A 16,267-nucleotide genomic window follows, 5' to 3' on the forward strand; every position below is an offset into this window, starting at 1 on the left:
CAACACCCAGAAACGCCACTAGCTTCGCTGGGCCCGAGCTCATATAAGATGGACTGATGCAAAGTGGAAAGGTGTTCTGTGGTCTGACGAGTCCACATTTCAAATTGTTTTTGGAAACTGTGAACGTTATGTGCTCCGGACCAAAGAAGAAAAGAACCATTCGGATTGTTATAGGCGCAAAGGTCAAAAGTCAGCATCTGTGATGGTATAGGGGTGTATTAGTGCCCAAGGCATGGGTAACTTACACATCTGTGAAGGCACCATTAATGCTGAAAGGTACATACAGGTTTTGGAGTAACATATGTTGCCATCCAAGCAACGTCTTTTTCATGGAAGCCCTGCTTATTTCATCAAGACAATGCTAAGCCAAATTCTGCACATGTTACAACAGCGTGGCTTCATAGTAAAAGAGTGCGGGTACTAGACTAGCCTGCCTGTAGTCCAGACCTGTCTCCCATTGAAAATGTGTGGTGCATTATGAAGCGTAAAATACGACTGTTGAACAACTTAAGCTGCACATCAAGTAAGAATGGGAAAAAATTCCACCTTAAAAGCTTAAAAAAATTGGTCTCCTCAGTTCCCAAACGTTTATTGAGTCTTGTTAAAAAGAAAGGCCATGTAACACAGTGGTAAAAATGCCCCTGTGCCAACGTTTTTGCAATGTGTTGCTGCCATTAAAATCAAATTTTTTAATGATTATTTGAAAAATAATGTCACTGATGCCATAATAATATATTTTTATTTTCTAATATTTCCGTGATTGACTGGTATGGTCTCAAAGATCAACTGGTCGATCACGATCGACGGGTTGGCGACCCCTTGTACAGAGGGTGGCGGTCATTTGTCTAAGTCTAAGATGTAAGTCTTAAGCCTTATCCAGGCAACACTTTTTCTATTGCAGTATCTGCTGCGCAGATTAGCACCAAATAAATCGTAATACATACATGAATAAGTTATGCATAATCTCGATTCTAAACAAATAAGAGTTACGCACATGAATGTGCTGCATCAAAAATTATGTGGTTGGCAGTGAAAGTGTTTTTTTATTTTTTATCACATATTGTCGTCTTTCGTTGACACTCTCAGGAGGTGACCACTCAGCCCATGATGGGATTCGACCCCCTACCCCCGTTGGACTCGGTGGTCTCATACACAAGACCTGAGAGGTAATAAAGGACATTCAGATCATCACGTGACAAATGGAAGTCATAACCTTAGTTTAATGCAACACTTTGTACCACTCTGTACATTTAGGCAGCATGTTGGAGCGTCCAATGAGAGCACATTGTCGCTGTTTTTACGTTCCTTGCTGCCAAACTTCAACCTTCAGGTGGGTGCACATACACAGTACATTGTTGACATTATTACGTTAACCTGCACAATCTAATGCCGTGTTACACAGACCAACTATATAAAACTATACTTGTGCTAATGTTATGTTCAGTATTGAATGACACTCTTCGAGAGGTATTCCTATAATTGTGATTATAATTTACAATAATGTAGAATTTAACTATCGGTATATAAGAACACCACCTCTTAGTATGATGTAGTTCAATTCTTCTTCTTTTCGTGTCTTTGAAGCATGTGGTTATATGACACATGCTTCAAAGACACGAAAAGAAGAAGAATTGAATTACATCATACTAAGAGTTCTTTCTAATACCGATTGTATTTCCTTCTACCTTACTGGAAGAGAGTTGCTTTGGAACGCTACGTGTTTATGAGGGAAATGATAAAACAAATCTGCCTATCAAATGCACTTTGTTTAGCTACTGTACTTGGGAGAGACAATTTATGAGAGAAGCGCCTCTCAATAAATGATGCAGAGCAAGTGTAGCTCTTTCATTCAAAGTCAGTTAATCGATAAGATGCTGTGGGCCTGATTTACTAAAGGTTTGTGAGTTTGCAGAGTAAGGCGTGCAATCCATTTTGCGTCTCAGTCTTCATTAATATGCAGAATATATGCTGATCATCAAAACGCCATTACAAAAACAGTCATGTTATGCGGGTGGCTGCTGCATCATCATTTGAACACTTTGTAGGGATGGGCACCGAATCCGGTACTTTTTTGACACTGACCAAATCTCGCCGGTCCAACAATGCACCGATTCATGTAAAATCCAACGGTGCCATGTTACAGTACTTGAGTTGCGCATGACGTCATGTGCAGTTGAAGACTCAGCCGGCTCTAACTGGGGATGTAGCAATGAACGGTATCAATGATAACCACAGTAAAACTCCTGACGGTTAGTATTAATTATTGTTTTAAATTAAAATAATTGAAAAACTGTGATTGATAACTGCACATTGATAAACTCACGCACTGACTGCCGCTAGCTTGCCCTGCTTAAATGCTAACATGAAAACGAGACATTTACGTCTTTCCCAGTTAAGAAAATACCCCAATCTAAACGTTTATAAACACATTGCTGTCTGAGCAACTAAGAAATTCAATTGTGCCCATTGAACCTTCAAGCTGTGCTCTCTTAGACCAGAATAATTGATCGGAGAAATTCGAGACAGAGGTGGTTTTACAGGACCTCTAAAAACTTCAAAGGTCCTTGAAATACTCTTTTCAAATTGAACACCCACCAGAAATAACGGGTAATAGATTTTGTTTGCAGTGCACTTTACATTTAAATGAATCTTAAAGTGCTAAAGTACAAACCAATATTTAAAACAATAAAAGTTTAGTCATTAAAACTGATAAATTACTAAGACTGAAAACTATCAGTGAAGCATAAGAAACACAAAACAAACAAAATAGTGGGCTTGTTTTACTTATTTTTTAAAAATGTAATGATTTCAGTGTGTGTATAAGTACTTTTTGAGCACTTTCAACATTTTTGCGACTATAATAACGGTGCTAATTTTAGTCACAATAACCGTGTTATAATTTTTTTTAATCCTTACTTTCCTAATACTAACACGTGGTTATCACTCCAGCAGCACTGAGAGCGGACTCAGCCAAACTGCATCTAAGTAAACAATTTTCAATGCCAACAAATAAATTGACTCAGAGATGTAATAATAAAACAAGATACAACATCTGGACAGCAGTTACCATAACCAGCTCATTTTTAAATGCCATCCATCCATTTTTACTGCTTATCCCTTTCGTGGTCACGAGGGGTGCTGTAGCCTATCCCAGCTGCACTCGGGCGGAAGGCGGGGTACACCCTGGACAAGTCGCCACCTCATCGTTGGGCCAACACAGATAGACAGACAACATTCACACTCCCATTCAAACACTAAGGACAATTTAGTGTTCCCAATCAACCTATCCCCAAGTGCATGTCTTTAGATGTGGGAGGACGCCGCAGTGTCCGGAGGGAACCCACGCAGTCACGAGGAGAACATGCAAACTCCACACACAAAGACCCCGACCCTGGGAATCAAACCTAGGACCTTCTTAATGTAGTACCTCAACTTACAAGCTTAATTGGTTCGGTGATGGAGCTCTTAACTCAGAACACTTGAATCTCAATCAATGTTTCCCATTGAAATTAATTGAAATCAATTGGTGCTTGGTCCGCTCCAAAACAGCACAATTTTAACATGTAACATGCGTATTAAAAAGAAACATAAATTTGTAGATAAGAAATGTTGTATAAAAACAATACGATAGAATGTACTACAAAAAGCTACAGTAGTTTTATGAAGTATTGTAATAATAATCTACAGCATTTATCTTGGAGAGTGGACTTCTACGGTATCACCTTCCAGCTGCTTCTCTGTCAGTCACGTCAGCAGCTTTTCCTGATTTTCATGGATAAATGTCCACCATTTAGATATTATTTTAACATTCTTGGCTCGCATTAAACTCCTTCTGCTTCAGTATGGGGCAGACTAGCAGTGATACGCTCAAACTGCTTTTCCAAGTTAGCGACACGCTTCGTCACGTTTTAGATGATTTATTTATTTTTTTAATTCACTGAATATTATCCACTTCTTCTTTTGTTTTAAGGGTTGGAAAAACAAAGTTATGTTGATCTAGTGCTAGTGAGTAAGACCAGTTGTTTTGGTCAGATCTCACAAAAAAAGGCCACACAAACTTTACTACTGTATTTGCCAGCATACCAGTTATTTCCAAACGCATTTACTGTCAGTTCAGCTCCTCCCTCACTAACCATTTGCTGTATATGCTTCATGTTAACAGAAGAGCCTGAGGCGTGGTGTCATTTCTGGACAGCCGTCTGTCAGTTTGATGAAGACAATGTAGTTACGACTGCAAGCTTTATTTTATGCCCTATAAATGCAAACTTACATCATCCTATTTTACCGTCACGATTATGGCATTATATTTGTTTCTTAATGTTGAAGTTGCAAAGGCAGATTTTGAGGACAGACAAATGTTTTGCAAGTACAGACGTTATATTTTGAAAAAAATCAAACTCAAGTGAAAAATATAAAAATGTATTAGGGGAAAATAAATGTATTTTCTGCACAATAAAAGTGGTTTCTTGTTTGCTATTATCCATGTTAATGCTCAATATTTACTGCTGTCTGCAGTCAGACCGATGCGCTCTCTCACGCTCCCTCTTCCGCTACCCCTCTGCGCGTTCAGATTTTTTTCTACACTCGCTCAGATTTCTGCTGTGCGTTCGCGCAAGTTTAAACACACCATTGTATTTGTGTCAAAAAGGCAACCAATCAGAGGACTGGACAAATGTACACTCTCATTGGCTCCTTGGTCTCCAATGAGATCACCTGTTATGGTATCCCGAAAGCATTAGTTCACGTCTCAGGGAGTCAATTGTCGTGTCCCGATTCGGCGGCAGCATCCTTCCAAGAACCCAGCCCATGCGGTCGAGGGGGTGTGGGTATTGGAAAAATTCCTTCAGCCGCAGCTGGAGCGATGTTAATTGGGATGAACTAGAATTCGAATACCTCCTGTATGTGTGTGTTTACATCCTCCGGCCTGCAGTCAGGTCCACAAAGTGGAGAACTGAAGAGAAAGAAATCTAACAAAATATTAAATTATGAAGCAAAAATTGTTTTATATTTATTGTTTGTATGTTTTTAGCTGTCGGCGGATGTATCAGTGACAAATATTTTATTTTTAAACATAGTGAATTACTTTATACTGTAACTAACCTAAATTATGGAGCACACTGGTCAACGTTATTTTTAAAATGTGCTTTAAATTTGCAGTAAATTTCAGCATTAAGAGGTTTTTAGGATATCTTCATGTTATGGATTACATTTTGTATGTAATATTTATGCATTGATTAATTTGATTATCTGGATCGAGGGACCGTAATTCTCTTTATAAAACAAATAGCTGTTGAGTAGTTTATAAAGAAATATATAAATAAATGATAAATGGGTTATACTTGTATAGCGCTTTTCTACCTTCAAGGTACTCAAAGCGCTTTAACAGTATTTCCACATTCATTCATTCACACACTGATGGCGGGAGCTGCCATGCAAGGCGCTAACCAACAGCCATCAGGAGCAAGGGGTGAAGTGTCTTGCCCAAGGACACAACGGACGTGACTAGGATGGTAGAAGGTGGGGATTGAACCCCGGTAACCAGCAACCCTCCGATTGCTGGCACGGCCACTCTACCAACTTCGCCACGATGATTGCTTTATCATTTAGTTTTTAGATCAAATGTAACATGTAATACAACAATCAGCTTTGCAAACTCACTTGATGAGGTAGTTGGACATACTATATGTGTACCCTCAGAAACACGTTGGTGACAATCCAGATGATGTTCTAAACAGAGAAGTCGTTGTTTTTTCTTTTGCGAATCCATACAGTAACATCACACAGTACTACTCATATATTATTTATATTACTTTAAAATATGATTGAACTTATATCTAATAAAATATAAATGTGTTCTGTAAAAACCCAGACTATTATTTTTAAATAATTCTAAATAATCCCTTGGTTTTACAATATAGCAGTTGCTGATTTTTTTAAATTTTTTATCCTGTTGTAAATGTTTGTGCTTTCAACTGTACTTTTAAATATTAAGTGGAATTTAATTTGTAATAACTGAATTGATTTCATTATTTTGGAATGGTAACAGTTTCTGCACTTAGTTTATTAATTTATACAGGGTAAAAACATGTTTTCTGATGATCAGCCAAACCTGCACGTTATAATATCCATTTATTTTTTCCTCTGTTGTCTTTTAAATTGTCTTGAGGGTCCATTTCCTCCTTGATTGTCCTAAACAGAAAAGCAGAGCAAACTTAAACCCAAGATCACATTAACAGTGATTCAAACACATATAGAAGTTAACATTTTCCAATTAAATAAAAATTGACATAGCGTCTACAAACAACTAATTGGATTTAAATGATAGAAATGGTTCAAAAAGATTAAATATTAGAGCCACACATTAGTAAGACATATAATAAGACAAGCTATTTAGGTGTAAAAATTAAAAGAAAAGATGTAATTTCCCTTGTGGATCAATAAAGTTTGTCTTAGTCTAATTATTTTACTTCTAAATATTGAAAAAAGCTCTGAGCACGAAGCTGTCTGCAATGGCCGAATATGACGGTTTCTCTCAAAGCAAAGAGAGGAGCGAAGAGCATGAGGTCTGCTCGACATTACATTTAGTCGAGGTCTCGTATTTCAACACATATATATATACATCACTATTGTCACCCCAACTTTACATGGCTGGTTTTAGATGTTTTAAATGAATAAATAAAGTTCTACTTACATTTTAAAATCGCTCTTTCCGTTTCATATAGCGCCGCAATGTTGAAAATAGTTTTTCAAAGCAATCTCAGCGGAGACCAAGCATCCAATCAAAGCGTAGATGTGTCCAGTTCACTGATTGGTTGCCTTTTTGACACAGATATAACGGTGTGTCTAAACTTGCACGAGCGCTAGGGCTGAAACTAACGATTATTTTGATAGTCGATTAGTCAACGATTATCTTAACAGTCAGTCGACTAATCGGATAATAAAGCGTACACATATTTAATGGCTCAAATTTTTCCATCGACTTCTAAATGGAGCTTAAGTTATTTAAGCACGTGCTTACGATCAACAAAGATGACTAATTAATTCATAAATATTTATTTATACTGTAACTGTCCTGCTCATTCAGCTGTTACACAGATTCTAATGTTGTCCATTTAAAAGAAAGGAAAGGCAAATTGCTATAAAAAAACAAAACAATTAACCTTGTTTGTGTAATTTAAAATATCAGAAATGAAAACCAACAACGAAACACAAAATCTAACTTCCTAAAAAAGGAAAAGCATTTTGTGATGTTTAAAAACTGCACACTGGTTTTATGACTATTGATTAATTCTTGGCAGTTTTAGCACTCTATTAGACTCAATGTGTAGCGTTCTATATTTGATTAATTCTTAAAATGTTAATAGAACATATGTTTAATTTGGTGACTGTCTGTCTCTGTCTGTGTGTGCGTGTGTGTTAAAGTTCCTTTTTTTTTACGGCATTGCAAATTGATCCTGCTTTAAAACATACTTGAATTGATGCAGACAAAGTTTAGCTGGCTGACTTTGGCTAAAATGATAGTTAGTTATTTTTCACACAACTTGGTCTCACTCTTGTTAGCTAGCTAGCAAAGTAGAAGCTAACAGCATTGATGCTGCGTCCGTATCCTCCCTCCAAATGTCTGACATCATGTCTCCGCTTTAAATGCTGGCGTAACACAGATGTGCTGCCATAAAAACGAGGCCTGCTTTGCAAAAATGAGCAAGGTATTCATGTTTTTAACAAGAATAAGAGGAAATATCCTCACACTTCACATGTTATCACTGTCCATGTTTTTGCGAGTGACCCAATTCCGTCCGGAAAAACACGAGTGATGACATCAAGACTATTGTCAAGAAATATATAATTGTCGGCGACAAGTTTGTCGACTAATGGTTGCAGCCCTAAGTCGAGCACACAGCAGAAATCTGAGCTAAGGTAGAAAAAAAGCTGAATGCTCAGAGTGGAGAGATTAAAAGAGCGCATGGATAATAGCAAACATGAAAACACTTTTATTGTGCACAAAATACATTTATATCCGCTCAAACATTTTAATTTTTTGCTTGAGTTTAATTTATTTTCAAAATATAATGTAAGTGCTTGCAAAACATATTTGTCTGTCCTCAAAATTTGCCTTTGCAACCTCAAAATGAAGACAGAAATATAACGCCATACACGATTACATAGATACGCCGCATTATCATTGAGTATAAACGATAATTACATACAGAGGGATGGCATTGTTATCATGTGTTGTATTTTAATGGCTTTGACGTTCCTTGTCAGGCTGGCCTGAGGCAGGAGGACGACTTGGAAGTGGCACGAGCCGGGCAGGAGCTAAACCAGGAAGTCAATCGCCTCATGGTGGCAATGAGGGACATGCTGGCAAACATCAGGTTTCAAGAGCCGCCCAGAGAGGACCAGTTGAGAGACGAGGATGAATGGGACTGAGGAGGTTTGGTTGTACTGCGATGACTAAAATGAATAAAGAACGTTTATTTGTAGAGGCCTGAACATGAATTAAAATCACCAATAACTAAACCCTACATTCTGCGCCAAATACTCTATTTCTTTTCTCAGATGTTTTTGTTCTATAATGATTTCAAGGAACACTCTTATTTAATAGCATTAAGGGAATTTTTGGTATAATCTTATTGTAATCGCTGAATATGTTATCGTTCATGATATCTTCTGCACAGCCTTGGCCGACTAAATATGTTTGTTATTTTATTTATTTTGCAGTGTTAATTTTTGTGGTTGATATTTGCATCGCACAAGGGCGGACATGCTGGATTATTTCCAATTGTGTGCTGCTTTTAGGTTACAACTACTCATATATTTACAGTTAAAAAATGTTTCATCATCGGTACTTTTTTTCCATTGCAAAAAGACTTAAAGGCCTACTGAAACCCACTACTACCGACCACGCAGTCTGATAGTTTATATATCAATGATGAAATCTTAACATTGCAACACATGCCAATACGGCCAGGTTAACTTATAAAGTGCAATTTTAAATTTCCTGCGAAACTTCCGGTTGAAAACGTTTAGGTATGATGACGTATGCGCGTGACGTTGATGGTTGAAACGGAAGTATTGGGACGCAAAATTCCACAGTATTCTGGACATCTGTGTTGGTGAATCTTTTGCAATTTGTTTAATGAACAATGGAGACTGCAAAGAAGAAAGCTGTAGATGCGATCGGTGTATTAGCGTCTGGCTACAGCAACACAACCAGGAGGACTTTGACTTGGATAGCAGACGCGCTATCCGACGCTAGCCGCCGACCGCATCGATTATCGGGTGAAGTCCTTCGTCGCTCTGTCGATCGCTGGAACGCAGGTGAGCTTCGGTGTTGATGAGCAGATGAGGGTTGGCGTAGGTGGAGAGCTAATGTTTTTATCATAGCTCTGTCGAGGTCCGTAGCTAAGTTAGATTCAATGGCGTCGTTAGCAACAGCATTGTTAAGCTTCGCCAGGCTGGAAAGCATTAACCGTGTAGTTACAGGTCCATGGTTTAATAGTATTGTTGATTTTCTGTCTATCCTTCCAGTCAGGGGTTTATTTATTTTGTTTCTATCTGCAGTTAAGCACGATGCTATCATGTTAGCTCCGTAGCTAAAGTGCTTCACCGATGTATTGTCGTGAAGATAAAAGTCACTGTGGATGTTGTTGCGTTTTGGACCAGTTGTTCCTCCCAGGGAATTCAAGTCACAAGTCGCTCCCAAGCTCTTTACGACACTTAAAGCTGAGTTGTAAAACCACCAGAGACAGAATAGGTATTTTGTAATATATTGGCAAAGCTTTGCAGATATATTTTCACAGAAATAGCATAGAACATTCGGATCGCCCCGCTAAAATGGTCTGTCCCCCGAAACACCCTCTCCCCCTTAAGTCCATGGCAGTCCTCTGTCTCTAGCCAAAACAAATGCTTATCAAAACACATTCCAAAGAATTCAAGGTTAACACACAGTTTACTTGCAGACAACCAAAAGACCACATTTGGAAGAAAAACACTAGCTGTTTTGTAATATGACATTGAAATCAAAAGAAGTAACATTTAAATTCGGATATATGTAAATATCTTCCTCCGACAATTCCCCCTTCAGATCTTCTAAAAAGATCTTTATCACTAGTACAACACTTCTAAAATACGCCCCTCTTTGAGCAAGCTAGTAAAAAATCAAAAGCACAGTTACATGGGAGATAAACGGATGGAATCTATGTCAATGTCGTCACTGTCAGGAAAGGAAACTAGCATTTCTCGAAAGTCACCACTTTGCTTGACCCCCTTCAGTGACATAGCAAACCCAGAAATAGGGTGAGGTTGTCCTTCTACAGCTCTAACAATGATGCGGGTGCACAAAGACCTAGCACAAGGGGCGATAAAGCAACCGCATGAGGCTATGATGGCCAAGAAAACTCCAACGGAGATCAGGGCAGACTTAATTAGGTCAGACCACCTTCCAAAGGTGCTCTGGAGCCAATCTTTGAAGGGGTCAGAGACACCGGAAACTTCAGTAAGTTCCTTAGACAGGGCATGGAGGCCCTCCAGGGCCCTCTGGACCGAGCCATCGGGGGCGGTGTTGTTAGGAAAGAAGGTACAGCATTGGTCACCAAACATTGCACACACACCTTCTTCCTTGGCTAGGATACGGTCAAGGGCTATGCGGTTCTGGACGGCCATGAGGGAAGTTGGGGCAAGTTGTTCAGCAAGCCCCTCAACAGCATCACGAGTCAGGTTGGTCAGTCTCAACAGATTATAAAAAACATAGTTAATGCGTTCTACATTTTTAGTAGCAGTCACAGGGAAAATAGCACCAATTATAGGAAGGTTCTCGAAACCTGCACAGGATTTACACCACAATTTATGTTGTGGTGGGACCCCCCTGGTTGTCCAATTGCATCAAAGTAAACACCATCAGGGTTTCTCATCAAATCAAAGGAGCCCGTTACAGTCCTCCGAGATAAAACATGGCATCTTCTGCGGGAAGTTAGAGAGGCCGCTGAAACAGGAGTTCCAAGGGGTGTTAATTTGGTACCCACTAGGGTGACTGGGGTCACCAGTCTAACCATAGCACAAAGTCCAACGGCGGACGTCGGGATTCTAATGTACAATCTATGCTCCCACAATACCAGAATAAGTCAGCTCGTGCCCAAGGGCCTATCCTTGAGCCATCTATCAGGGTGGTGCACCAGGAGGGGTTAATGTCACCCAATTTGTAGGGGGATGAAGGGGGTCCTGTAAATTGAAAACACGTGTATTTCAGCTTTTGGGCCACAAAGGGAAGAAGTCGGGTGAAATTGTCAACAGGAGGGTACACACTAGCCAACAAATCACAACCTGGCGGTGTGGGTTCAGAAAACAAGGAGATAAGACAGTTTGAGCCATTAGTGTCAGTCAACTTAAAAGGGGCGGGGTAAGTGTGGGGAAAGGGACGTCCAGCGGAACAAGCAACACAGTCACCCAGGTTTTGTCTCTTAGCCATGCTAGTCATCCACCTAAGCCACAGGTTGTCTGCACCTGCTCCTAAGGTCAAAGCTACCAGATCTTCGGTGGTGATGTCATTAGTATACACAGATGTGAGAGCCTTTGTAAGCATAGCACCTGCTCTGGCAATTGTAAGGGAAAGGGGGTTCTGGGACCGATCAAAGTTCCTCTGAAAGGTCATCCCTCTCAGAATAACTTTGAATTGTGGAGGTATGTTGGCATATAAAGGGTCATGGTAGTCTAAGGGCCCTGTGTAGTGGGTTACCTGCTTCCACGAGGGGCACCACTTACCAGAGTATGTTGTCCGCATCCGACACCAATAGTTCAGGTTTGAGTCGTAACAAAGATAGAGGTTACTAGCACGGTAAGAACTTTTTTTTTTTTCACACTTAATCACTCTACACAGGTCAGAAAAGTAAGTCTTGCTGTCCCCCTTGACCCAGTCTATTTCAAGTCCGCCGTACGTTCTAAGACACTTGTCAGTCACTGTCGTCGGGAAGGAAGAACTGAGACACAAGGTCAGTAGAGCAAGCCCAAACACCAGTCCGTCAGGGAATCCTACTGGGTATAACATCCTGCCTTTCATCTATCAAAATCAGAGTAATTCAGGTAACGAGACGGGGATAAACATCAAACTTTTCACTTAATGTAACGACACAAATCCTTATGCTGAAAACAAGCAAGAAAAACTAAGAAACATCTAGCATATGGACTGGTCTCAATCAATGGTATACAATATAGAAGTTGATCAGAGTAATGTAGGTAGAAAATCTGGAAGATCTACACGACGGTAGACGGCAGCTCAACGGAGAGAGGTGTCTCTCAGCGTCGTCTTCTGGGCGCCTTCCGTGGCAGGCTCCTCCGCGGGAGTGCGGAGGTAGAGGTGGTACCAGGTGTCCCCTGTACCAGCTAGTCGAAGGGCGTGGGACGTCTGTACCACGACCTTGAAGGGACCATTCCACCTGGGCTCCGTACACTTGCGTTTGATGACCTTGATCTTGACCCTCTCAGTGGACGGAAGGGAATCTGGAGTGGCGGGCTGTCATCCCCGAATCTGTACAGAAGAACTGGCACACAAATTCTGCATTTTGTGTAAAATACCATTTTGGTTTTACGCTGATTCCTTCTTCCAGGGGGGTGTTGATCCTGGGAAGGGGCTGACCTGTATGCAGTTCATAGGGTGAAAAACTCAAAGGGCGGTAAAACAGTTTTATTCACGGACATTCGAATGATCATTAACGCTAATTGCAACATGTCAATCCAATTCAATTTGGTCTGTGCACAGATTTTAGCCAATTCGTTTTTGATATTCTGGTTCATCCTTTCAACCTTACCTTGGGACTGAAGATGGTACCCCCAAACCGAACCTGTGTTCTAGTCCAAGAGCATTTTCGACCAAGGCTAAGTGAGTAATTTTAAAATGGGTGCTTTTGTCTGACCTAATCTTTTTGGGGAAACCATGTCGGGGAATTAGGTCATTCACAAGCCATTTAATTACTGATTTTTCATCCTCTTTTGAGGTTGGGGTTGCTTCCGGCCAACCACTGTGATTGTCAACACAAGTCAGCAAGTATATTTTCCCTTTCACCGGATTGATCATATCAATGAAGTCAAAAACTATACACGGTTCACCCTCACCTCCTCCATATTCCAAATTGATTTACTAAACTACTATCGATGTGCAAAATGGCTATTTTCAAGTTAAATTTATAAACTTACAACAATTTAGTTATAACTTCTTCCCCACAGGAATATTGTTAAAGTTATTTTGTTGTACGGAGTCTGAATCCAAGAGTCTGAATCCACCCTCACCTCCTCCCCCTTCTGTTTCTGAAAAAGAGACTGTGTCAGTAATACTATCACTTTCAGAAACATCTAAGAAAAAGGTCAGCTAATAGTCAAGTACAGCAAGAGCAGGGGCGGAGGACAGGTCATGTTTGAGGTCAATGAAAGTCATTTCAGTCTCTGTGGACCACTGAAGGGTGGTATTAGGGTAGGGGACCCCTTAGCGAAATCAGAAATAACTCAAAGTCAACTAAACCCTAAATTTTATGTAACTTATTCAATATGGTGAAAGCTTCAAAATATGCCTATATTTATATCGACACAAATACTAGAAAAATACTAACCTTATGGCGGATGCCTTTCAGTAGTAATTTAAAATTTTACCACGCCTGGTGGCCACAATAACAAATTAAGTCAAGCTCATGTTGTAGAAAGTCTAATGATGCGGACACGTTTGTTACTGAATACTTTCTATCAGACTTCTGTCATGGCGACTGTGTGTATGTAATAAGCAACTATAATTTTTTGATATGCTTAAATGTAATGTGTCGTTTTAGCTCAGCTGTTGTGTAGCTGCTAGCTCCTCGTAGCCTACAGCCGGGATGTCCAAAGTGCAGCCCATAGCTATGTGCTTAACAGAAAACTTAAACAAGAGGAAAATGTGGTTTTGGGTGTCGGTGCAATGAGTGGCAGCTACGCCGTGTTTTATCATTGGACCTAAGTCTTTGGTTTTGTAGGCAGGGCAAAGAGCAAGGGAACAATGTGGGACAGCAATTGTGTCCATCTTATACTATGCTAGTTGTAGCAAAGATATGTCAACATGAGCAGCCACACCTTGAGTTCCAACATATATAAATAGAAAGGAGTCAAAGGCCTCCTGGCATGAACATGAGGCGAGTCGGGTGGCGGTACACACGGAAGCATCTCAGTCAGCCAGGGTTTTCACTGATAGAGCAGTTGGAGATGTCAGCCATTTCTGGTGTTTCAGGCTGTGGTATGAGCTCATGGAGGAGCTTTGGTAGTGGTGTCGCAGCTTGGTGGTTGAGCCGTCAGGTAACACCAGGAAGGTTCCTTCTGTGTGATATTGAATGTCAGGGTACAGTCTGTAAAGGAGGTCATTACCAATTAGGCAAGGTGTGTGCAGGTCAACCACGAAGGGGTGCTTCAGTGTGTGTCCAGCAATCTGAACCGGAAGAGGTTTGGTGACCGGTAACATTCTTGTGACCTCAGCGAAGCCTTCGACCTTCAAAAAGGAAGCACACAGTTTCTTTGGTACCTCTGCATTCAGAAATGAGTGGGTGGCACCAGTGTCAATCACAAACTGATAACATTGTCCGTTGACACTTATGTCCAGCAGGGGGCCTGTCTGTATTTCCTGCTGGGGCTTCTGCCTTGGGCGTCCTTTGCCATGCCTGTATGATGTTTTGGCTGCAATTGGGAGCCTGTCTCGTTCAGAGGAGTTAGGACATTCACGTTGCCAGTGACCCAGCTGGTCACAGATGAAACAGTTTTCACCCTGTCTTGGCCTTAAAGCACCGTGTCCACCACCCGAGTCCAACCGTCTGGTCGCACGTCTGTTGAGGATTCTTTCCTCCACCTGCTGGGACTCAAAAGCAAGGTCACCCACTGCTGAATATACGCTAGCTGATCTTTGACCTTTTGGTTCTTTTAACTTTTCATCTTCAGCGATCTGTAATTTAAGTAGTTGTTTCCTTGTTACTCTACCACCATCCTGCTCTGTCCAATTTTGCATGTGATGAATAAGATGTCCCTGCCATGTGTTGTTTTTGGCACCGTGTATATCGGTTATCATCCATCCTGCGTCTCACCACAGTTGGCATTGCGTCAAGTACTGCTCGTCTAAAAAACTGTCGGTGTTCCCCTTCTTTACTGGGATGCACACCTGTAGCACGTGACCACTGCTCTTTAGCTTGGTCTATAAATACATAAGGTGACTCACCATCTTTCCACCGATATGTAGGAGTGGTATTTTGACACGGAAGAGGAAACAGACTGCGCATAGCAGTAGCTATGCCTCTTATGTACGGTGTTACCGGTGAAGTCGAAGATTCAGCCAATAATCCTGCTTGTTGTTCCATATTTTGGCCATCTTGTGTGGAAACACAACGATACAAAATGCCTCTAAAGTCTGCTACGGAGAGAGTGTATCCCGCTGTTAGTTTGTCTAACGTGTTAAGCCAAAGACTCCCTCCTTCAGACACAGGTGGGAGTTTGTCAACAATGGATTGCATATCTGCAACAGCAAAAGTCTTCTATTTTGAAATTGGCCACTAATTTCAGGAAAAAGTGGATATGCATGTCCTTCTACCTTTTTGGAGCGTGTGTTGTATGCATGTGGGTCATGTGGTTGTTTGTCAATGTAGCCTTCCAGCGAGCCTTTAGCGGTTACAGGAGACCACAAAGTCTGCCTCTGTTGTGTATCATTCAAGAATGTCTGTTGTGCACGTCAGAGGTTGTTATCTACTGGGGGAAAATGGTCAGACGTGCAAAGGAAGGGGTTAAGAATTTGAGCCGATGGCTTAGAGAGGGCGTGTGAGTACCTCCCTCTCTTGGCACTTGAGTAGGGGGCGTTGGCTTAGTCAAAGTCTGGGCGGGTCGTTTGAATAGTCTCGCGCATGTGCGAGTCATGTCCTTATCTAATTCGCCTAGTTCCCCCCATACGTCTCTCCCCGCGGACTACACCGTCACCAATAGCAACACACACGCACACACAAGCACGCGCACACACACACACAAGCACGCTTATGCTCTCAGTAGACACACACAAGCACACGTACACACACACACACACACACACACTCCCACGCAACCAGCAACACACACACACACAAGGAAAAAGCTGCACGAAAGCTCTTTCTCTGCGTTTCACTTTACCATAAAACTTCCAGTTACTTTTCTTTATTTACCAAACGTTTGAGTTCACGACTTTACGAGTGTTGTAAACTCCCTCTTAATCCTTATTTTTCAAAGAGAGTGTTGTAAACTCCCTCTT

At 40.9% G+C, this 16,267-nt stretch overlaps 1 protein-coding gene across 1 annotated transcript in view; it reads left to right on the plus strand.

The window, feature by feature from the left end:
- Positions 1-8,525, plus strand: part of tcf25 (TCF25 ribosome quality control complex subunit) — a 62,711-nt gene extending 54,186 nt beyond the window's left edge. The window contains exons 16-18 of the mRNA XM_061964175.2: positions 1,087-1,166; positions 1,255-1,330; positions 8,266-8,525. Coding sequence (XP_061820159.1) covers positions 1,087-1,166; positions 1,255-1,330; positions 8,266-8,430 — 321 coding nt within the window. The 3' untranslated portion in view covers positions 8,431-8,525. The remainder of the gene's footprint in view (positions 1-1,086; positions 1,167-1,254; positions 1,331-8,265) is intronic.
- The last annotated feature ends 7,742 nt before the right edge of the window (positions 8,526-16,267 follow it).

The sequence above is a fragment of the Nerophis lumbriciformis genome, linkage group LG06, assembly GCF_033978685.3.
Source record: "Nerophis lumbriciformis linkage group LG06, RoL_Nlum_v2.1, whole genome shotgun sequence".
Classification (NCBI taxonomy): Eukaryota; Metazoa; Chordata; class Actinopteri; order Syngnathiformes; family Syngnathidae; genus Nerophis; species Nerophis lumbriciformis.